The sequence below is a fragment of the Apium graveolens genome, chromosome 10 (assembly GCF_009905375.1).
Source record: "Apium graveolens cultivar Ventura chromosome 10, ASM990537v1, whole genome shotgun sequence".
NCBI classification, from domain to species: domain Eukaryota; kingdom Viridiplantae; phylum Streptophyta; class Magnoliopsida; order Apiales; family Apiaceae; genus Apium; species Apium graveolens.
This window is the reverse complement of record NC_133656.1, coordinates 178,720,579-178,745,681: the sequence shown is the minus strand read 5'-3', so window position 1 is coordinate 178,745,681 and position 25,103 is coordinate 178,720,579. Positions and strand designations below refer to the sequence as shown.

At 38.9% G+C, this 25,103-nt stretch overlaps 1 protein-coding gene across 1 annotated transcript; it reads right to left on the bottom strand.

Moving 5' to 3' along the window:
• Positions 1 to 5,664: 5,664 nt before the first annotated feature.
• Positions 5,665 to 7,152, bottom strand: LOC141691356 (uncharacterized). The gene is made up of 3 exons (XM_074496082.1): positions 6,756 to 7,152; positions 6,294 to 6,676; positions 5,665 to 6,216 (listed from the first exon to the last, which is right to left on the bottom strand). The coding sequence occupies exons 1-3, from the start codon at positions 7,150 to 7,152 to the stop codon at positions 5,665 to 5,667; spliced, it is 1,332 nt and encodes a 443-aa protein (XP_074352183.1).
• Between the last annotated feature and the right edge of the window lie 17,951 nt (positions 7,153 to 25,103).

The window sequence follows — 25,103 nt, the reverse complement described above, 5'->3', positions numbered from 1 at the left end:
TATACGAGGTTTGGATCCTATCCCTGAGGATCGGGAATTTTCTGGTCCATACACTGAGAGAGACTCCGAATCTTCGGATGATGAAGTGGCCCCGAAAAGGAGGCGTCCTGGAAAAGAGCCAATGGCCGATGGAAGGCAACGCCCCCAAAGCACCCCAGGGGCGAATCCCCAAGAAGTGCAGGAAAAGATCAGGGCTCATGAGGCTGAAATCCAAAGGCTGAGGCGTGACTTGGAGGCTCACCAAGCCACCAGAACCCACATACCTCCTAGGGGGAGAAATCCTCCTCCTATCATAGACCTGGATGGTCCGGTAAGAAGAAGGGCTGCTGTCCCAAGAACTGATCCAAGCAATCTCCTTCCCCTTGGAGATCCTGATGATCCAACTCCACCCTTCACAGAAGAGATAATGAATGCCCATATCTCAAGGAAATTCAAGATGCCCACTATCAAAGCCTATGATGGCACGGGAGACCCCGCTAATCATGTTAGGACATTCTCTAATGCACTGCTGCTGCAACCCGTGAACGATGCTATAAAATGTCGGGCCTTTCCTCAAACCCTGTCGGGTATGGCTCAAAGATGGTACAGTCGCCTACCCCCAAATTCTATTGGATCATTCAGAGAATTAAGTCAGGCTTTTATTAAGCAATTCATCAGTGGAAGAGTCCATGAGAAAAGTTCAGCATCTCTTATGAGTCTTGTGCAGGGAGCTAAGGAATCCTTAAGAGATTACCTGAATCGTTTTACAAAGGAGGCTTTAAAAGTCCCAGACCTTGATGATAAGGTAGCCATGATAGCACTGCAACAAGGAACTAGGGATGAGTTTTTCAAGATGTCTTTGGCCAAACGACCCCCTGAGAGCATGTTGCAGCTCCAAGAGAGGGCAGGGAAGTATATCAAGGTTGAAGAAAGTATGAGGAAGACCGTAGTAAGTAATGAGCCCACTGGAGGCAAGAAACGAAAAACTGATTTGGAGTATATCGCTAAGGATAAATATCCTAGAACTGAACAAAACCCTGATTCAACCCCCAAGAAGGGAGGACCTGGGCAAAAGTTCACTGAATACGCTAAGCTGAATGCTCCCAGAAGTCAGATTTTGATGGAGATTGAGAAAGACAGAGATATTCGCTGGCCTAAGCCCTTGAAGGCTGATCCCGCCAAGCTAGATAAGGGCAAGTATTGCAGGTTTCACAAAGATGTTGGCCATGACACCGATGAGTGTAGACAGTTGAAAGATGAAATTGAGTTTTTGATTCGAAAAGGAAGATTGAACAAGTATACTGGAGATGGAGGAGACAGAAATAATAATGGAAGGAAGAACTTTGAAGATCGTAGGAGGGACCAAGATGATCAGGGGCGGAATCCCCAACCTAGAGGACCAGTTATAAACACCATTTATGGAGGGCCGAGACCTCGAGGGCCTGTGATAAACACGATCTTTGGAGGTCCAACTGCTGCTGGATTGTCCAAAAATTCCAGAAAGGCATATACTAGAGAGGTTATGCATATTGTTGGAGAAGCCCCGAAGAGGGCCAGGACAGAAGTAACATTGGCTTTTGATGATTCCGACCTAGAGGGTGTGAAGTTTCCCCATGACGACCCGCTGGTCATAACGCCGATAATAGGAAATAGCCCGGTTAAGAGGGTCCTTGTGGATAATGGTGCTTCTGTGGATATCTTGCTCCACGACACCTTTCTAAGGATGGGGTATAACGACTCCCAGTTAACACCAACCGACATGCCGATATATGGATTTGCTGGAGTAGAATGTCCTGTGGAAGGGATAATCAAGTTGCCAACCACCATAGGTACGGAGCCAAGGCAAGCAACGCAGATGCTGGATTTCGTAGTGGTAAAGGCTAGTTCAACCTATAATGCTATCATGGGGAGAACAGGGATACATGCCTTCAAGGCAGTCCCCTCTTCCTACCATTCAGTCATGAAGTTTCCCACCCGAAACGGGATTGGAGAAGAGAGAGGGGATCAAAAAATGGCTAGAAGCTGTTATGTGGCCTCTTTGAGGGCAGATGGAGTCGGGGGGCAGGTTCTTCCTATTGAAGATATGGATGTTCGAGAAAATGATGAGAATAGAGGAAGGCCAGCAGAAGAATTGGTTTCGGTTCCTTTAGATCCCAAGAATCCTGAGAGGATGACTTTCATTGGAGCTACATTAGAGGAGCCCCTTAGAGGGAAGTTAGTGAAATTTTTGCAAGAAAATAGTGATGTGTTTGCATGGTCAGCAGCTGATATGCCAGGCATAGACCCGGAGTTAATTACTCACAAGTTAAACGTGGATCCAAGCCGGAAGACAGTGAAACAAAAGAAAAGAAATTTTGCCCCGGAAAGACAAGAGGCTATAAAGCAGGAAGTGGAAAAGCTCTTAGAGGCTGGTTTCATTGAGGAGATTCAATTTCCGGAGTGGTTAGCAAACCCTGTAATGGTGAAGAAGGCTAATGGAAAGTGGAGGATGTGTATAGACTTCACCGATCTGAATGATGCATGCCCCAAAGACTGTTTTCCGCTGCCTAGAATTGATACTTTGATTGATGCCACCGCTGGACATGAAATGCTGAGTTTCATGGATGGGTTTAGCGGATACAACCAGATCAAAATGCATAAGGATGACATTCCAAAGGTATCATTTATCACTGACTTTGGTGTTTATTGTTATCTTGTTATGGCGTTTGGTCTCAAGAATGCAGGAGCCACCTATCAAAGGTTGGTGAATAAAATTTTTAAGGATCTTATTGGGAAGACTATGGAAGTCTATGTTGATGACATGCTAGTCAAGAGTCTAGTAAAGACTGATCATATAACCCATTTGAGGGAAGCTTTTGAGGTCCTGAGGTACCACAAGATGATGTTGAATCCTACGAAGTGTGCTTTTGGAGTAGGATCTGGAAAATTCTTGGGATTGATGGTCTCAAAGAGGGGAATTGAGGCTAACCCCGATAAAATAAAGGCAATCCTGGACATGGAACCCCCAAAAACTGTCAAGGATGTTCAGAAACTCACAGGAAGGGTTGCTGCGCTAGGACGATTCATCTCCAAGTCAGGAGACAAGTGCTTGTCATTCTTCAAGTCATTAAAGAACATTAAAGACTTTGTATGGAGTGAGGAAAATCAGAAGGCATTTGAAGAGTTAAAGAATTATATGGGCCAGGCCCCGTTGTTGGCCAAGCCAGTTCTGGGTGAAGTTTTATTCTTGTACTTGGCTGTTTCAGAAAGCGCCTTGAGCGCGGTGTTGGTTAAGGAGGAACTGAAAGTCCAGAAACCCGTATACTATGTCAGCAAAATTTTGCATGGTGCTGAGTTGAATTATTCAGCCATTGAGAAATTCGCTTTAGCCTTGGTAATGGCTTCAAGAAAGCTGCGTCCTTATTTTCAAGCTCACCAAATTGAAGTGCTAACAAATCAGCCACTGAGAAATATCATTCACAGTCCCAAGGCAAGTGGGAGACTGATTAAGTGGGCAATAGAGTTGGGAGAGTTCGATCTCAAGTATAAGCCACGTATGGCCATAAAAGCCCAGGCACTAGCTGACTTCGTGGTGGAATGTACCATACCCAACCAAGAAGTCGGGGGGCAGGAAGATACCATACCTCAAGACAAGGGAGTCGACAATAGGGACAAGGAGAAAGAATATTGGGTTCTCTATTTTGATGGAGCATCAAAAACAAATTCCAGTGGAGCAGGGTTGGTTTTGCAAAGCCCTGATGGATTCTTAATTGAGTATGCCATGAAGCTAGACTTCCCAACCACAAACAATGAGGCAGAGTATGAAGCCCTGATTGCTGGCCTTGGTCTAGCTGGGACACTTAGAGTCAAAAACTTAAAGGTCCGTGGAGACTCGAAGTTGATCATATCCCAGGTAAAGGGAGAATTTGAAGCAAGGGATGATACGATGGCTAAGTATGTTCGCCTAGTAAGGGCTGTGATGACCCAATTTAATGAATGCCATGTTGAACACATTCCAAGGGAAGAAAATGCTAAAGCAGATGCGCTATCAAAGTTTGCTTCATCTGAGATTGAAGAAAGTTCAGGAAGTGTGTACTTCCGTGTTTTGAAGACACGAAGCATAGATGTTAAGCTTGTGGCTCCCGTAGGCTTGGGGACATCATGGATTGATCCCATCAAGGCTCACATTCAGACCGGTTGGTTGCCAAGCGATGCAATTGAGGCACGGAAGTTAACTGTTCGAGCACTAAGGTACTCTTTGATAGATGGGATTCTATATAAAAGATCTTTCGTGGTTCCTTACTTGAGGTGTCTCAGGCCCGATGAGGCACGCTTAGCTCTTGAGGAAGTGCATGGAGGTATTTGTGGGCAACACTTGGGGGGCAGGGCCTTGGCTCATAAGATAACTCGTTTAGGCTTCTATTGGCCAGAAATGATGGTTGATGCCAAAGAATATGTAAAGAAGTGTGACCGCTGTCAGAAGCATGCACCAATTGTTAGACAACCCCCTGAGATGATGACCTCTATCAACTCGCCTATTCCCTTTGCCATGTGGGGGATGGATATTCTAGGGCCTTTTCCTATGGCCACGGCACAAAGGAAATTTCTGATTGTAGCCATTGATTATTTCACCAAGTGGATTGAAGCCAAACCCTTGGCCAAAATCACTACTAAGCAGGTTGCACAATTCCTGTGGGAAAACATTATGTGCCGATATGGAATTCCCCGTATCCTTGTCACTGACAATGGAACACAATTCAACAATGAGGAATTCAAGAAGTATTGTGAAGAAAATGAAATCGAGTTACGATTCACCTCTGTGGCTCACCCGCAAGCCAATGGACAAGCAGAGGTAGCAAATCGGATAATCCTAGATGGACTAAAGAAGAGGATCGAGAAGTCAAGAAATAATTGGGTAGATGAGATACTTCCAATATTATGGGCCTACAGGACTACTTGTAGAGTCACGACAGATGCAACTCCTTTCATGTTGGCGTATGGGGCGGAAGCAGTAGTTCCCGTGGAGATATCACATTCCTCTCCAAGGATTCAGGCTTTCGATGAGAAAGAAAATGAGGAAGGGCAGAGATTGGCCCTGGATTTAATTGATGAAGTGCGAGACAAAGCACATGCAAAGATAGTAGAATATCAGAAAAAAGCTTCATTCTACTACAACCTAAGGGTTAAAGAAATGTTTTTTAAACAAGGCGATCTAATCTTGAGGAAGATAGAAGCATCTGGTGTAGGACAAAAAGGGAAGCTTGCCCCGAATTGGGAAGGGCCGTACAGAGTCAAGAGTGTTCAAGGTAGAGGAACCTACAAGCTAGAGACTATGGATGGTTTTGAAGTCCCGAGAACTTGGCATGCACAAAACCTGAAGGTTTACTATGTGTAGGGAAGCCGGATACGATTCTCACTCGTCAGGATGGCGAGTAGGTTGAAAAGCACCTTGAAGCTTTGCTTGCTTAGGATTTATATGTTTTAGCTTTATTACGAAATTTATTAAGACTTGTGTAAGGGACGAATCCCAGACAATTTTATGAAATTCATAAGTTCTTCAAAGTATGTTTGTGGCCTAACAAATAAAAATCAAATGCATGAATGCAAGCATAAAAGGTGATAAATGAAATAGATCTGATAGATGTTACAAAAGTTTGATAAATAAAGTCTCGAAAATAAAAAAAGCCACGCAGGACTGAAAAAGCTCTAAGGAGCTGAAGTACCCTCGGCATCCATATCATCGTCCTCTCCACTCTCGCTGGATGTCTCTGTCGTCTCGGAGGAGGAGGAAGAGCTGTCATCCTCAGCAGGTCTGGAAGAAGACTCGGGAGGAGGAAGGAGTGGATCCTGAGGAACATGGTCCGAGACAACTACTCGGGTACGAAACCTCTGTAGCAAAGCCTCGTCATCAGGGCAGATGTAGTCCGCCGGGTTAATATCAGGACAAGCCTCGTTCACGGTCCCAAGGGCCGTGTCCCAACCAGTCCTAAAAAACTCGGGAAAGACTGAATCATCCCTAATCCTCATGGATTGGGCAAACTCCTCCGAGTCCAGATAGTTGTCTATAGCTTTATCCTTCTCCGCCCGAAGTACCACCAGCTCGGCGTTAGACTCTCCGAGTTCTTCCTCCTTGCGCTTGAGCTTCTTCTCCAGGGTAGCATACTTCTTCTGTTGCCTCCTGAGGGCATTATCGGCCTTATCAGAAGCCCGCTTCCATGATTCGGCTTGCCTCACAGCGCCTTGAAAATAGGCGTTAGACTGAAACAAAGCAATTAACAAAGTATAAGGCAATGCTACAAGAACGAAAAATAAGTTCAAAAAAAGAGAAGGCATACCGAAGCCAGAGACTGAGCTCCCATGAGCTTGATCCTCTCAAGATCAGGGGTGGCCACCACATCAGTAAAATCCTTGGGGGTCACGCTATGGTAAGACCAATCCCAAGCATGTTTCGTGGAACCAACTACGGTGTCCCCTCGGCGGAATCCCCAGAGAGGCTGAAAGGCGCCTGTGGCAGCAGCAGTAGGGGCAGCAGCAGTGATAGGAGTACCATGGCCTCCAGCTCCTTCAGTTGAGGCCTCCCCTATAGGCTCTTTGTGCTTCTTCAAAAAGATAGGCTCAGTGGCCTTTCCCCGGGTGTCTAGGCCTGCGAGCCGAGCTTTCTTCATCCTAGCTGTTTCCTCAACCAAAGGAACATTGTCCTCATTAATCTCCTTAGCAGCTGAAACAAAGCAAAGGACAAAATAAGTGAAGTTAATAATGCATGAAATAAAGTAAAATTGAGAAGGGAAGAAAAATACCCTGTTGAGAAACAGAGGATAGTCCCACATGAATCAGGGAAAACTCCTCTAAGAGAGTCCAGCTGGTGGTCGTGCCATCATCCTGAGTAAGCCCATTATAAATAATAGTTTCTTCAGGAGTTAAGTGAATGGATTTGAGGCTACCATCACTGACCTTCCCAAAGGAAGATCGAAAAAGTGTGCCCCAGTCACCATTCTCCCAACGTAACCCGACGAAACTATTCCTCCAATTTTGATTATTATCAGGAATAGAGGCACTGTTAAAAATATGTTTGCTTTTGGGCCTTTGCTTGACATAGACCCAACCGCAGTTATTGGAAGAACTATTGTAACACTGAAAGACTTTCCTAAAAACAGCTACAGAAAGAGGAAAGCCCTCCCTAAGACAGCAGACCATAAAACATAGAATGTTCCTCCAGGCGTTTGGAGGAAGCTGACACGGGTTGATTTGTAAATCAGCCAAAAGATGAGGAATGAAGGGGTGAAAAGGAAACCTAAGCCCAGCATTGAGGGCATATGTGTAAATGAAGAGAGTATCGGGTCTCCAGTGGCAAGTACGATCACCACCAGAGACGGGAACTAATCTAAGAGGAGGAAGAACGTTATAACGAGCATTTAGTTTATTGAAATCTATGTTGTGCCAAGTATTACAATGATTAAAAGAGTCGAGATGTGCAGTGGAGGGATATTAATCCCCCTAGTGTTAATCATATCAATTAAAGACATATATGAAGAGCGGATCTTGATATCCTTACCTCGTTTTGAAGCCGAGGCTATCTTGGCCGCCCTCTCAGAACTCTTGTCAGCCATTAGTAAAGCTGGGAAAAGCCTGGAAACTGTGGAAGGAAGGAGGCTGAAAGCTAGGGAAGGAAGGTTGAGAGAGTAGGAAGTTGGAAGGAATGAGGAGTGAAGAGTGTGAGTAGGAACACTCCCCCCCACCCACCTTTATATAGCCAAAGAAGAGGTGGTTTGGGCCTCAAAAAGCCCATTTGGGCCCAACAAAGAGAAGGTTCTGGAAAATCCTGGAAATTCCTGGAAAGACCAAGTAAAGAATTTTAATTTTTCAAAGATTCTAGAAGAATCCAGAAAAACCTTAGAAGAAAGAACCTGGAATTTGGACTTAGAGATAAGGCCCAATTTTATAAGAATCTTGGAAAATCCAAGTGTGTAGGTCTAAAAAGGCCCAGAGCTAAGGCCCAGGTATAAAAGCCCTGTTTGAGGCCCTAATATCTTTTTGAGTGGGCCCAAAGATTAGCCCAATAAAACCAGCCCAGAAAAGGGCCCAAATAGTTGAAAATCAAAGGCCCAAAAAGGAAAAACCCACTGAATGGTTGGCCCAAAAGAATCTAGGCCCAAATCAAAAAAAGAGAGAGTCCAGCCCAAACATATGGCCCAACTTCAAGATAAAAGGATATGAAAATGATCATTTCTTACTCATTCGACTAGAAATCAAATGAAAACCCTGGTCGAATCAATCCTGCTCAAAAAAGCTTCGATCAAGGCACAATATGGAGGTTAATTCGGTCAAGAAAAGAATCCTGACCAAAAATTCCTGATCGAAAAAGGAAGAAAAGAATATTTTGTTTCATTCGACCAGAATGCCTGAATGATTTCTGACCTTTTTTCCTGACCCTGTCGACCAGGAAGCAAGGTAAAAACCTGGTCGAATAGAACCTGCCCGAATTTTTGTCGATCTGGGCTTAAAAGAAAGGCTAAATCGGTCAAAAAATGTATTCTGACCGAAAATCCTAGTCGAAGATTTCTGTTCAAAAAAAAAAAAAAAAAAAAAGGAAAAAATCCTGGCCGAAATTCGACCAGGACTTCTGCTCGAAACACTCCTGCTCGAAAAGCTGTCGACCAGGGCAATATGGGGGTTAATTCGACCAGGATCCTGGTCGAAATTATATAGAAAAAAGAAAAAAAAAAAAAAGAAAAGGAAGAAAAATCCTGGAAAATCACAAAAAAAAATAAAAAAAATAAGGAAATTCCTTAAATAATTTCTGAAAAATATTAATATTTTCAGAAATAAGGAATAAATCCAGAAAATTAGGATAAATCCCAGAAATTAAGGGAAAAATCCAGAAAAATTAGGATAAATCCCAGAAATTAAGGGAAAAATCCAGAAAAATTAGGATAAATCCCAGAAATTAAGGGAAAAATCCAGAAAATTAGGATAAATCCCAGAAATTAAGGGAAAAATCCAGAAAAATTAGGATAAATCCCAGAAATTAAGGGAAAAATCCAGAAAATTAGGGAAAAATCCAGAAGATTAGGATAAATCCCAGAAATTAAGGGAAAAATCCAGAAAAATTAGGATAAATCCCAGAAATTAAGGGAAAAATCCAGAAAATTAGGATAAATCCCAGAAATTAAGGGAAAAATCCAGAAAATTAGGGAAAAATCCAGAAGATTAGGATAAATCCCAGAAATTAGGGAAAAATCCCAGAAAATTAGGGAAAATTCCAGAAAATTAGGGAAAAATTCCTGGAAATTAAGATAATTTCTGAATAAAAGGAAGATTCGTTGTAAATGTGTAGGTCGCTCCACACTTTACGCAAAAACGAAACCCTGTAAGGGAACGAATAGATTTAACTTCTGCGAAACCTAATCAATGTTTCCCAAAAGTTGGGGGGCAAATGATAGGGATAAATAAGTCCTGATTTTATAATTAATGGGCTGCTAGGCCCAATATGAAGATGTATGATATTCAGACCAGAAAGGTTAAGCCTGATGGATCAGATCAGGTCTGGTCGAATAAAAATGGCCCAAAAGCCCTGATTATTAATTAATTTTGTAATTAATTAATAAGGGAAAAATCAGCTGTTGAGAAGAGTCCTGATAAGGATATAAATCCTTATAGATAAGCCTCAAGGGGACCTAAAAGGATAAGGAATCAGTTTCCTACTATCTAGGACTCCAAAGTCCATTCTAATTATGAGACTTGCCCACCAAGTCTCCTATACCAAGTCCAATTCAAGGACCACCAACATCTATATAAGGGGTCTCACCCCACAAATCAGAACTACGTTTTTTGGCTTGATTCTCTAATTCACAGAGATACGTAGGCATCTCGTAAAGGCAGAATTAAGCTACGAAATACGAGAGCAGCCATTAAAGGCCTTGAGCTCCCGAATCTTAGTATTAAATACAACAAGTAGTAACCTTAGCTTTTTATCCATAACACCAAGCCTAAAGGAAAGAATCCAATTGACACCAAATGGGTATTCAGAAACAAGATGGATGAAAATGGAATAGTGGTCAAGAACAAAGCTAGATTGGTTGCTAAGGGCTATGTCAACAAGAGGGAATTAATTTTGATGAAACATTTGCTCATGTTGCAAGACTTGAAGCCATCAGAATTTTCTTGGCTTATGCAACCCATGCCAATTTCAAGGTCTATCAAATGGATGTCAAGAGTGCTTTTCTAAATAGAGATTTGGAGGAGGAAGTCTATGTCAGTCAACCTCCTGGTTTTGAAGACCCAAATTTCCCAAATCATGTCTACTATCTTTTGAAAGCACTCTATGGACTGAAGCAAGCACCTAGAGCCTGGTATGACACTTTATCAAAGTTCCTTTTGGAAAATCACTTCACAAGAGGTACCGTGGATAAAACTATATTCTTTAGAAATGTTAATGGCTCTAGTATACTTGTTCAAATCTATGTAGATGATATTATATTTGGCTCTACAGATGAAAAACTTTGCAAAAAGTTTGCCAAATTGATGCAAAGTAAGTATGAAATGAGCATGATGGGAGAACTAACTTACTTTCTTGGTTTACAAATTAAGCAAGTTAGTGATGGAATACTCATTAGTCAAACTAAATACATTCATGATATTTTAAAGAAGTTTGATCTAATGGATTGCACATATGCAAAAACTCCCATGACCACTACAACTAAGCTTGAATTAAACACTACTGAAAAGTCTGTGGATATTTCAAGTTAGAGGGGCATGGTTGGTTCACTTCTGTACTTAACAGCTAGTAGGCCAGATATAATGTTTGCTACTTGTCTTGTGCTAGATTTCAGGCTGATCCTAGAGAATCTCATTTAGTAGCTATTAAGAGAATTTTCAGATATCTCAAGGGAACACCAAAACTTGGAATTTGGTACCCTAGAGATTCTGGTTTTGATCTAACTGGTTATTCAAATGTAGATTATGCAGGTTGTAAAATAGACAGAAAAAGTACAACAGGAACCTGTTAGTTTCTAGGAAACAAACTTATGTCCTGGTTCAGTAAAAAGCAAAATTCAATTTCTACTTCTACAGCTGAAGCTGAATATATTGATGTTGGTATTTATTGTGCATAGATTCTATGGATGAAAAACCAATTTTTGGACTATGGTCTACAAGTGGAAAGAATTCCTATTTTCTGTGATAACACAAGTGCAATTTCCATCACTGAAAATCCAGTACAACATTCAAGAACAAAGCACATAGACATCAAGTACCACTTTATAAGGGAACATGTGATGAATGGTACTGTGGAACTACATTTTGTTCCAAGTGAAAAATAGCTTGCAGATATATTTACCAAGCCACTGGATGAATTCACTTTTTCATGGTTGGTAATTGAGTTAGGTATGCTTAATTATTCTTGAATCTTTTCAGATATTTTGCAAGTTGTAATGCAGCCAGAAATTTAACTGAATTTTCAGTCTTGGTTGAAATTTTGGCTAAGTCAAAATTTATATCGCGATGGATGATCATTATCCATCGAGTTCGATCATCCGTCGGAATTCAATTTGTTAATAAAATCAATTATTTTTCTGGAATATTTTATAACTCGACGGATAACAGATTTATCCTCATCCGTCGAATTGTCTCAAATCCTAGCCGTTAATTCTCTGAACATTATCCATCGAGTATACTTACGGTTTGTAAGCATCACACGACAGATAAATGATGGAATTTTTACAGTTTATTTTTTAAACGGCTATTTTGGGCAATTTTTATTGGTCACTTTATTTTACTTTATTATTTTTGACAGTTATTTTTGAGAGAATATAAAAGCAAAATTCATTTTCATTACTTTTCTTTTATCATTCTCAATTCACCTGCTCTAACTTCTTTCGTTCTCAAAAGCAATTACCCCCTCTCTCTCTGTAATTTTTACTCTCTAACAATGGCACCAGTCGTCAAAATCATGTCTCAAACTGGCTTTATCTATGAGAAGAACAATTTCACAGCTCTTGTGAACAAAGGAATTCAACTGTCTGGCTACTACCACAAAATGATGGATTTTGTGTAAGGCTGTAAGCTCCACTATGCCATGCTAGGGTCTCCCACTATCTACTGTGAGGTTGTGGAGGAAATATGGACAACTGTAGTGTACCTGGCAAGACCATCGCTTTCACTATTAAAGGTAAGGAATTCTGTGTTAATAGTGACATTATTAAAGCATGCTTTAGGATCCCTAATAATACTGTCACTACTCTACACACAGACACTGATATTGTTAACATGTTAAACTCCATGGGTTATGCACTCACCATCTCTAAATTAAGTGAAATTAGGAGATTGGGTCTTAGGAAAGAATGGAGTTACCTGTGTGATGTAGTTACTAAAGTATTTTCTGGTAAAATTAGCAATTTTGATTCTATTAATATCTTCATGCTCAACATGCTTTACATGCTAGTTACTAATAAATACTTCAATTTTAGTGATCTAGTTTTTTTGAGTTGGGGTTTAAGTTAGGGGAGCTTAATAAGAGGGGTAAGAGTGTTTATTATGCTAGATTTTTCATAATGCTTGGTAACCACCTCTCCGAGGACATTGTAATTGAGAACCCAAACAACAAGTTAAATTGTTGGGTTTAAGAAAGAAGAATTATTGTAGATCTCAATAGAGCAGATCACCACAAAGGGGTGCCACTCTTCTACTTTCCAGTAATGGAGGCACCTGAGATAAGTGAGGTAATTTCAACTGTCTTTACTACTCCAACCTCAAACATTTCTTTGCTTTCTAGTACAACAATGACAATTGTGTCAATGACCCAACAGTTACCTACCCAAGCTGCCAAACCATCAAAAGTTTCTAAATCCAAAGCTAAAAAGCCCCCCCTGATTTCTTTCAAAAGAGATCAGTTGTAAAATCCACCAAACCTAAAGAGGGGAGTGTGAAGGTAGGTAAGAAAGGTGAGGGACATGGTGAAAATCAAAGAAGCCCTAAGAATAAGGATGGTGAGCAGAGTGTACCCAAACCAAGCCACACCACAGTTTCCCAACAAACTGTGATTGTTAATAAGGACAAAAGCTCAATTTTAGTTTCATCCTCCCAAAAGGATGTGTTAGGTCCCAATATGTTTGTATAAGGGGGGTTGAATACAAACTATACCGTTTAATCGAATAAAATGCAGAATAAAAATTGAAACAAAATTCAAGTTAAATAAAACTTTTATTAAACTTGAAATGTGTTACAACAACGGTATCCGTTACAAGGAATTAATCTCAAATTAATTATCACAAATTTAGAATAAATTCGACATGAACTTTTTCTATTTTTGCAATAATTAGAATCAAATGCTAAAAGCGATTTGAGATTAAGTTCTAGGGATTTTGATCCGCTAGATAGTTACACAAGAACAACAAAAGAATTTCTAGTGGATTGGATTTAATAATAACTGCTAGAAATAAATGCTCTGAGAATTTTACAATAATTTCTCTGCTTCTATTTGTTTTGTGTTCTTCAGTGGTTGGCTGTGTATTCAATTGTGTTGACAAAATGATCTGCTTCTATTTGTTTAAGTAAACAGATCACTCGAATTGAATCAGCATGACATTCGGCAAGACAATCCAAAATGAACTAGCAAGACAATCTAAAATGAACTAGCAAGACAATCCTTTGAACTGGTAAAACTTTCGGTAGGACAATTACTTGACTTGGAAAGACTATCGGTAAGACAATAGAATGACTTGGTAGAACTATCCAGAAAGACTTGGTAGGACTTTCGGTAAGACAATCCAATTGTCATACCAGTTCAAATCTGTTTTGCTGATTTTTCTTTTTGAATATAAATCCAAAATCATTTCTGAAAAATGCATAATATAATTCAGAATTAATTAACCAATTAATTCAATTAATCAATAAATTAATCTTTGCAGATTTCATTTATTTTCTTAATTAATTTAAATGACTTAATTAATTAATAGAGAATTAATACTACTCTTGAACAACAACCACTCTTCTGACAATCTCTGAAAATTACTGAATCCATTTCACCACTTGAATGTTGATACTCGATGTACTGTCTGGTTCATGAATGACTAACTTCTGTGATGTTTCTCCAAGTCTTGATTTTCTTCAGATTAAATTCCTGTAATTAATTGATACCCTGACGAGATCTCTGTCACTTGGTTAAATCTACAATCTTGATTTATATCACTGAGGCTTGATCAATTACTTGAGCTTCTTCCAGTGAATCTTCAAGTTTGTAGATGAACAATGTTTCTTAACCCTTTGACAGATGTTACTTTGTGAGATCTCTTCGACGATAGATCCACTATTTACTTATTACATTCTTATTTGAGTTGAGTTAAATCCTCGAATAAACAAATAGGCTTAACATATGCCTTTCAATCTCCCCCTATTTGTTTGTTAGACAATAACAACAAATACCTAAAGGATAACTCAACTAACAAATAAGAAAAAAGATATAAACAGTAATGCAAAGTAAATAGCAGAAAAGTTCTGGATTATATTTAACATTTTCCAGATTCCAAAAGAAATTTACAAGTGAATATAAGATAGATATTCCTCTAGCCTGAACATATAACTACATTAGTCTATCTTGATTCATAAAGCTCTAATCATATTACATTGAGTTTTGAGCTAATTGACTTCAGTTATCTTCTCTTCTGACTTCACCTTCTTCTAAATCTTGAAGCAACTCCTTGTCAAAGACACGATCCTTTTCTGAAGTGAAGCTTGCTGGTCTGACTGGTTGAACTCCAACTGACTTCAGCTTATTCTTGAACTGATTGTACCTTTTAATATTCTTTTCACAATAAGCTTGAATCAAATCAGCAGCTTGAGTCTTCAACATGGATGAGTATCCAGCAGTTCTTAAATGATCTTCCATCCAGACCAGATGCTTAGCTGAGTAGTCTTTAAGAGATTGTGCATCTAGCTGACAGATTTGAAGACAATCAGACTTAAAGAATCTCACCTGATGAGGATTGTTGACCACTTGAGGACTAGCCCTGCTGGCAAACTCTTTAAGCCTTTCTCGAAGAACTTCATTCAATTCTGAGCTTCTTTTTACTTTGTTGAGAAGAACCCAAATCTCTGACAAAGAACGATTCTCAAACAGATGAAGTGACACCTTGAAAGATCCTTCACTCTGATAATATACAAAAATGCTCATCTCATTTAGGGATCTGTCAAAAGCAGCTGTGATCCTTGAGACTTCAGTCTTTATAGCATTCATGTATATGTCATTGTTAGGATTTGAGATTTCCAGCTTGTCAAGAAGATGTAGGAACTGCCTATCATTGTTAGTGCTCAGCTGAGGCATATCAAGTACTTTCCTAGCCTCATCCCATTTTTCACCAATCTTCAGTCTTACATCTCTTCTCCTTTCTTTGGCTTTAATGTCATGAAGACGTTGCTTTTCAAGAGTTTCTGTTCGTTCAATGCTTTTTCTCATGTCAATGATCTGGGATACCTTTTTGAGTTCAGCTTCTTTTCTTTTCAAGTCTGATTGCTGTTGCTGAAACTCTTTCTCAAAGATAGGATCCACTGTAGCTTCCTCTTCCCATTCTCCAAAATCACTTTCCTCTTCAGCTTCATATAAACCATCTTTATCTTCCAAGACTGGTTCAGTGGGAATGTCAAAAATATCAAAGTCATCCTGTTCTCCACTGTAGTAGACATCATCAGCCTTTCCTTTGTCTCCAGCAGAGGTATCTTTTTCTTTTCCCTTTCCACTACTCCCTTTCTTCTCCCCCTTAGTTGAGGGATCCTCTACTTACTTTCCTTTAGAACCTCCATGACCTCCATCACCTCCAGAGCCTGAGCCTCCACCAGACGACCCTTCAAAGTAAGTTCTTTGTTCTTCATGAGGGCAGTGCGAATTCTTGATCATGAAATACAAGTGTTTCATCCCTTCATTGAGATGTTCCATGCCCGTTTCTATCTTTAGAAATCTGGAGGAGTCCAGTGAATGATTCATTTCAACCAGGTCTTCAAGAGAAGTCATTCTTGTATGTAGAGAGAAGAAGTTAGAAATGTCATCAGCTGATAAAGTTGGAGTTTCCTGAATGGAATTGAGCTTTGGTATGACAGTGGTCTTGAGATCTGAGATATCATTCCTGATGAGTGCCAGCTGATTGTTGATAGAGGTGGAAGAAGAAGACCGTTCAACCACTTGTGCTTTGAATGATTTAGCTTCAGCTTGGCTTTTAGCAAGTTCTTCTTTTAAAGCAGCAATTTGAGCTAGCAGGTTTTCAGTGTCTGTGTCTGTGTGTGCTCTCACCTGAATTTCACTCGTGTTTGGTTCACTCACCTCACGTGCTTGTGTTTCTCTCAATATAATTGCTCGTGAGGAGTCTTGCTGTTGCTGTTCTTCTGTACCTGCAATTAAAATCACCCTAGCCTCTTCAAGAGAGGTCAGTGGTGGTACAATGGGAATTCGCGAGTCCCGATCCTCAGTCAAACCTATCATTTCATGTGAAATAGATGTCTGAATTGCTTCAGGGATAGATTGACCGAGTTGCCCTCCACTTTCTCCAGATAAATCTGCGAGTGGAGAATCCTGTGAGGGAGCCAGAGGTGTTGGATCTGGGAGGGGAGAAAATGACTCTATTAAAGGTGGTTGAGAGTCAGATTTTCCCTCAGAAGCATGTGACTTCTCTTCTGCCGTAACTATGGCAGGCACTGTAACCGACTCTATGTGCAATCCTCGCTCTGTGTCCTGAGTAACATCTGTGGGTATGTATGGTTCCATTGTGAGTAATGGAATTGTGCTTGACTCAGTACAGGATGGCATGGCCCTATGGTGAATTTCAATAGATTCATCATGTTGAGAGGATGTTTCTAGTGAGAGGATGTTTCTAATAACTGTTCAGTGGCCATTTCAAAGTCCATGTCCTGTTGGGAGGACAAGGATGGGCTTTCAGATGCCTCAGTAAATGTTCTTCTTTTCTTCGGAGGAGGCAGAGCTGAGGGTTCATTCACATCCACCAATACACTACTTCCTATTAACCTTCTGGGTAACATTTTAGACAGTGGGGGAGAGGTTGAGATAGGTTGTGACTCTGTGTTTGGCTCTATGACCTGGGATTGAAGCTGTGGTTCTACAACTTCATGGTCAGTCCTATCAACCACTGGGGGTCTTTCAATAGAAGTAGAAATGGAGTGAGAGTGAGGAATTACTACCTGTAATGGAAGAGCATCTGATGTTGGAGGAGCCTGGGTGGCTTGAACCACTGGAGGTTGAGCTTGCTGTTCATGACCGGGAAGATTGAAAATAGGTAAGGGAATATAAGTGGCCATGAAAGTAGATACAAGTACCGGAACTTGCATGAATTTGAAAGTTGTGTCTTGGCGGGTGTAAATCTTTTGCTTACAGGAGGGGGTTCGGTTACTGCGGAGTTAGCAAAAAGGGCTTTATGCTCAGGTGTGAGAAGATGATCTTCTATAAGCATGAGAAAACGAGCATAGTAACATGAGACCCTACGATTTGTAGAATGATCACGTAAAGCAGTAGTGAGACATCTCAAGAGAATGGGTAAAAGTAGTTTGCCAAAATTGATCCTTTGATTGAAAACAACCGCAAGACCAATATACTGCAGAGTGGAAGTGATGTTGTGAAAGTTGGATTTAGTGCAGTTGGCAAACACTTTAGAAAGAGTATCGAAGAAAATGTCCCATTCAGACACCAAATTGGATTTTGAAAGTTTGGTTAAATTGATCACCTCCTGATAGTGAATAGCATGGAAAAAGTTTGAAATATCATTTTCAGAGGGCAAATTACAGAAATTGTCCATAGGAAAATTTAAAGCTTGATTGACGACTGTTTCATCAACCACATACTGTGTGTTTGCCACGGTGAATGAAAACGATTTAAAATCATCAGCCACAGTAGAGGTTATGCAAATCAGTCTTAGCAGATCAACATTTAAAATCACATTTGATTTAATAGCAGAGCTAACAATCGAATGGTCATTTAAAAATCTAATCCATGGCTTAAATTTTTCTACGTCACATTTATCTGGATTAAAATAACCAACAAGATTATGCGAAACAATTTGGAAATTGAGAGCCATTTAAAAATAATAATAAGACACTCACTTTCAGAATTTTAAGAATAATATTAAGAAAATTCGAATTAATTAAATTAATTTAATAAATCGAATTAAATTAATTATAATCGAAAAATTTAGATAGAAATGTATCTCGTTAAAATTCTTAACTCACAAACGCAGATTTGAAAAGCCAAAAGACACAAAACAGAAATTAAAATAAAAAATAAAAAAAAACTGATTTTGGGGAAAAATCGAATTGAAGTAAAAGAAAAGAAAAAAAATGGGCAGCACTTCTGTAACTATATACTTGTATGTATATATCACAGGAGTGAAGTTTTAGTTTGCTGAGTAAAAACTCGAGCAAGGAAGATAATGGAGGAAGATTTGATCTGGTTCGAATATGAGAGATAGAGAGAGAAGAGAGAAAAATAACTGAAGACTGTTGAAATTTTTAACAAAAACAAAAAACTGATTGAATGACTTAACAAAACAACAAAAAAAAACTTATAAGTAGACAACCGGTATGACAATTCGGGATAGTCTTACCGATTGTCATACCGATAGTCATACAAGGCAATTTTGAAATAAAAACAAAAAACAAAACAAATAATAATATATAACTGGTATGACAATCTGATAGTCATACCGATTGTCATACCAGTACAAAATAAAACATAATATATCTGATATTAATTTTATTACTGGCATGACAATCAATAGTCATACCGATTGTCTTGCCAGTTATAAAATTAAACTGATTTAAAAATAAACAGTATTAGTACTAGAATGACTTTCTGCAAGACAATTTCAATTGTCTTGCCGATTTTCATTCTAGTTATAAAATAAATTAAGTATTTAAATATCCTGAATAATTAACATAAAAACTGTTAAAAACACACATAAAAAACACTGAATATAGAAAATATTACAATTACAGAAAACTGAAATGAATATGGCAGAAAATATTTACATAATTAAAATAATTAAAATATTTCAGAGATAATAATATTTTCAGTCCAAAAATAGATTTCTTTTGAATTTTAACAAATAAAATTCATAGAAAAATATTTTTAGAGAAAATAAAATATTGTGAGACATTAAAATTAACAAGTTGAGTAAATAAATAAGATAAGATAATAAAAATTACATAGAAATAAGCAGGAAATTTTGGAAAATGATAAAATAAATTTGCAAATGAATTTTTCATTTATGAAAAATTCATTTGTAAATTCACTCAAGAACATATTTCAGATATTCACAAGTTTAATCACTAAAGCTATTCAACATACCCAATTTACCAACTAATTTGGTAAATGTGGATTCATCAAGGGGTTTAGTGAAAATATCTGCTATTTGTTCTTCTGTTGGAACAAAAAATAGTTCAACAGTACCATTCATGACGTGCTCTCTAATAAAATGATACCTGATGTCGATGTGCTTTGTCCTCGAGTGCTGCACAGGGTTGTCGGTGATGGCTATTGCACTTGTATTGTCACATAAAATAGGAATTTTGTTCAATACAAAGCCATAGTCTCGTAGCTGGTTCCTAATCCACAAGATCTGAGCACAGCAGCCTCCAGCAGCAATATATTCAGCCTCGGTCGTTGAGTTGGAAACTGTTTGCTGTTTCTTGCTGTACCATGAGACTAGCCTGCTACCTAGGAATTGACAACTCCCTGAGGTGCTTTTCCTATCAACAACACTTCCTGCGTAATCTGAATCTGTATATCCAACAAGGTTAAAACCAGATTCTTTAGGGTACCAAATACCTAGATTTGGTGTTCCCTTAAGATATCTTAAGATTCGTTTAACAACAACGAGATGAATATCTCTAGGATCCGCTTGGAACCTTGCACATAAGCATGTAGCATACATAATATCTGGTCTACTTGCAGTAAGACAGAGTAATGAGCCAATCATACCTCTGTAGCTTGTGACATCTACCTTAATGGAGCTTTCACATGGTCCAAGCTTGATAGCTGTAGTTGACGGAGTCCTTGCTGATGCAGAATCCTCTAGATTGTACTTTTTGAGGAGTTCTTTGAGATACTTGGATTGACAAATAAAAGTTCCATCTAACCTTTGATTTACTTGTAATCCAAGAAAGAACTTCAGCTCTCCCATCATGCTCATTTCAAATTTGCTGTGCATTAACTTAGCAAATCTCTTGCAGAGATTATCATTAGTAGACCCAAATATTATATCATCCACATAGACATGGACTAATATAGTATCATTCTTATGCTTTTTAGAAAAGAGAGTTTTGTCTATGACACCTCTAATAAAGCTATTTTCAATAAGAAATTCAGAGAGAGTGTCATACCATTTTCTCGGAGACTGTTTGAGTCCATAGATAGCCTTGAAAAGAAAGAAGACAAAATCCAAATGATCTGGATCTTCAAAACCAGGAGGTTGCTCTACATATACCTCTTCATCCAGCTTTCCATTCAGAAAGGCGCTCTTGACATCCATTTGATAAACTTTAAAGTTTGAGAATGCTGCGAATGCTAGAAATATCCTGATGGCCTCAAGTCTAGCCACTGGAGCATAGGTTTCATCATAATCAATGCCTTTAGCTTGAGAATACCCTTTTGCTACCAGTCTTGCCTTGTTTCTTGTAACCACACCATCTTCATCTAGTTTATTCCTGAATACCCTCCTAGTACCAACGGCTTTCTTGTGTGCAGGTCTAGGTACCAGTTTCCAGACTTGTTGACTTTCAAACTGATTGAGTTCATCTTGCATAGCAATCACCCAATCTGGATCAGTCAGTGCTTCCTCAATCTTCTTAGGTTCCATCTCAGAAAGAAATCCTGAGAACAAACACTCATTTTGAGTAGCACGTCTAGTTCTGACTCCAACATCTGGATCACCAATAATCAACTCAAAAGGATGAGCTTTATTCCAGACAGTCTGTCTTGGAAGATTTGATCTTGATGATTCGCCTTGAAATTCATTGGGATGTTGTGTCCTACTAGATGATCCTTCAGCATCTCCCCCTGAGTTGTTGCCATGTTGACTTGAAGATTCTCCGTCAGTTGCAGTGGTATCTCCATTGTTGCCAAAGTTTCCATCACTATTACCTTGAGTATCATCATGATTAACAGGTTCTTCACCAGCAGCAACCTCAGGTTCTTGACCATGTTCTGATTCTGAATCTGACATATCATCAAACTTCAGTTTCTCAGAAGGATCTTCAGTTTGGATACTAGGAAGTTTAGTGTCATCAAATGTAACATTGACACTTTCAGTTACTTTATGTTGATCAATGATATACACTCTGTATGATCTTCTTCCATATCCAACAAAAATACCCTCATATGCCTTTGCCTCAAATTTACCACGACGATCATCTCCATCCTTGAGCACGAAGCATCTGGCACCAAATACATGAAATATTTGATAGAAGGTTTCTGTTCATTCAAAATCTCATAAGGAGTTTTCATGAAGTCTTTGTTGATTAGAGTTCGATTCTGAGTATAACATGCAGTATTGACAGCTTCAGCCCAAAAGTACATTGGAAGACCTGATTCACTTAACATCGTTCTTGCAGCTTCAATCAATGTACGATTCTTCCTTTCTACCACTCCATTTTGCTGAGGGGTTCTAGGAGCTGAAAATTGTTTGGTAATCCCTTTGTCTGTACAGAATCCATTGAGAAGTGAATTCTTAAATTCTGTTCCATTATCTGACCTTATTGCTCTAACAGGGACATTAGAATCTAACTCAATCATCTTGATATGATCAATCACAACTTGTGGTGTTTCATCCTTAGAGTGAAGAAATAAAACCCACGTATACTTGGAATAGTCATCAACTATCACAAGACAGTAACACTTCTTTGACATCGAAAGGACATTAACTGGTCCAAATAAATCCATGTGCAATAATTGCAGAACACCAGATATGGAAGATGTGTTAGTGCCTCTGTGACTTGCTTTCTTTGACTTTCCTTTCTGGCAAGCCTCACATAGTCCTTCTGGGGAGAATTCCAGATGAGGTAGACCTCTGACCAATTCTCTTTTATCAAGAGAATTCATTGTTTTAAAATTGAGATGAGAAAGTCTCTTGTGCCATAGCCAACTCTCATCTGACGATGCCTTTGCATAGAAACAATTGACTTCAGGATTGCTTCCAGAGTTCATGTCAGCTACAAACAGATTTCCTTTCCGGATTCCCATCAAAGAGGGTTTTTCACTTTTCTTGTGCAGAATCTGACACTTCAGCTTGTCGAATAAAACATTGTAGCCGTTGTCACAGAACTGACTAATGCTAAGCAGATTGTGTTCAAGTCCTTGCACAACATACACATTTTCAATGATAACATTTCCAGCTAGCAAATAGCCATATCCCTCCGTTAAACCTTTGCTGTTATCTCCAAAGGTAACCACTGGGCCAGCTTTCTCAACCACAATTGATAGCAGGGCTCTATCTCCGGTCATATGTCTTGACGATCCGCTGTCAAGAATCCACACTACCGGTTGTACCTGTTTAATGCCCTGCAATACAAATGGATTAGACCTTCTTCGGAACCCAAGCTTGGCTGGGTCCGGCATACTTGTAAAATTGGCCTTTATCAGGCAAAACAACATTCTTAATTTTAATATTCTCAACTTTCTCAATAACTGGACATTTGACCTTGTGAACAGCCTTGACAAATTTCTGTTTAGGCTTAGGCACAAATGTCTCCTTTCTAGCTTTAGGAGGACTAGCAGTCTTAGACCTATCATGCTTTCTATTATTCACATGCTGACGAGGAGTAGTCTTATCATTAGAAACATGCTTACCATTAAAATAAGCATACATCAGATTAAAAGCACAAGACATACAATCAGGAACACCACATGCTTTATGAGAGGGATTAACAATAGGCAACTTATGTATGGTAGACATGGCATTTGTGTTATCCAACTCATGTGTGTCTGAGTTAGTCTCAGTTGCTTTCACAACCTTGACTGGAACTTTTGACACACTTGACTTGGAGACAGCTTTCTCATTAGCATTATCTTCAGCACGGATTTCTTCTTGAATAATAAATGAGGTCTCATCAAATGATTCAGCAATTGATTCTTTATAGAGGGGTTCATCAACACCCTTAAGCACATGTGGTACTTCCCTGCCTTTAGCACAAACATGAGGAGGGGAGTTTATGCCTAATTTTCCAATAGCAGCATTGTAATCATAACCTATTCCAGATGTTTGATTAACAGCTTGCTTATTGTAAAACTCTTTGGACTTCGAACAATAATTAAAGTAAGCTTTAACCTTAGCCTCAAGACTGGTGATCTTGTCTTTGAGAATAGTTTCTAGTTGTCTATAACAGTCAACTCTATTCTCTAGAAAAGATACTTGTTCTTTTAATTTATCTTGATTAATGTGCACAAGTCTTAATTCATTGACCTCTTTCTCAAGGTCTTTGATTTGTTGATTTAACAATTCATTATCACGACGAGCACAATCTAAGGAACCTCCTAGATGATAAACTAATTCAGCATCAGTGAATTTTACCTCTTTTCTTGACGATGAGGTGTTTGCATCACTAGCCATGAGATCAAGATTCCCAACTTCTTCATCTTCACTGTCAGTATCATCCCAGCTTCTTCCCTTTGCCAGGTATGCCCTTTCAGATTTACTCTTCTGATTAGAATCGTAAGAGTTCTTCCTAACTTGTTTTGGCTTCCTACATTCTGTGGCAAAGTGTCCCAACTCATTGCAGTTGAAGCATCGAATGGTGCTTCGATCAACCATCCCTGTTTTATACCCACCACTGCCGGTGTTGGAGGATGAAGATCCACCTTTCTGGAATCTGTTGTAGTTGGACTTGTACTTGAACTTGGGATTCCTTTTGAATCTGACATTTGAGAATCTCTTGACAATCACGGCCATTGACTCATCCTCCAATTGCTCCAGTTCTTCCAAGGAATAAAAATCATCTCCTGATTCATTTGTAGTAGGAGGATCAAATTCTGCTACTATCACATTTTCTTCAACCTTGGAAGACTGTACCATTCTTTCTGACTGTTGAGATTGTTGATGTTGTTGATCTTCAGCTACTAGAGCAGTAGACGTGCTGACCACTCTTCCTTTCCCGTAAACTTCCTTCTGCTGAATCTGCTCCAACTCATAAGTCTTTAACACACCATAGAGCCTTTCCAAAGAAATCTCACTCAGATCTCTTGCTTCTCTTATGGCAGTAATTCTATGTTCGAGATGAGTTGGCAGTGTTAAAAGGAACTTTTTGTTGACCTCCCTGATGGAATAGTATTTACCATTAATGTTCAGGTTGTTGATCAATGCATTGTACCTCTCAAACACTTCAGTGATTCCTTCTCCTGGATTGGATTTAAAGTATTCATACTCAGAGGTTAGGATTTCTAACTTGTTCTCCCTAACTTCCTCTGTGCCTTCATTAATAACCTCAATAGTTTCCCAGATATGTTTGGAATCTTTACAATTCATCACATGTCTATTCATCAAGGGATCAAGGGAATCTACTAAAATTAATTGAAGGCTAACATCCAGGGAGGCTTCTTCTTTTTCAGCAGGAGAAAAATCCTCAGGATCTTTCACATAAGTTCTTGCTTTGGTAATCACCACATCATTTTCTATTACCTCTGGTTCAATAACCATCGGAATTTTAGGACCCTTCTTTAACACTTCCAGGTATTTGGAATTTGCAACTTGTAAAAACAATAGCATCTTCTTCTTCCACATAACATAATTTTCTTTATCGAATAGTGGAATTTTAACGGTTCCAACTTTTTGTGTAGTCATTATGAATTTTTGAGTGAATAAAAAATTCAAGGAGTGAAAGAAACACAAAAGTCGAGGATCTTGATTTGTACGTTAATCAGAAGGCTCTGATACCAATTGTTAGGTCCCAATATGTTTGTAGAAGGGGGGTTGAATATAAACTATACCGTTTAATCAAATAAAATGCGGAATAAAAATTGAAACAAAATTCAAGTTAAATAAAACTTTTATTAAACTTGAAATGTGTTACAACAACGGTATCTGTTACAAGGAATTAATCTCAAATTAATTATCACAAATTTAGAATAAATTCGACATGAACTTTTTCTATTTTTGCAATAATTA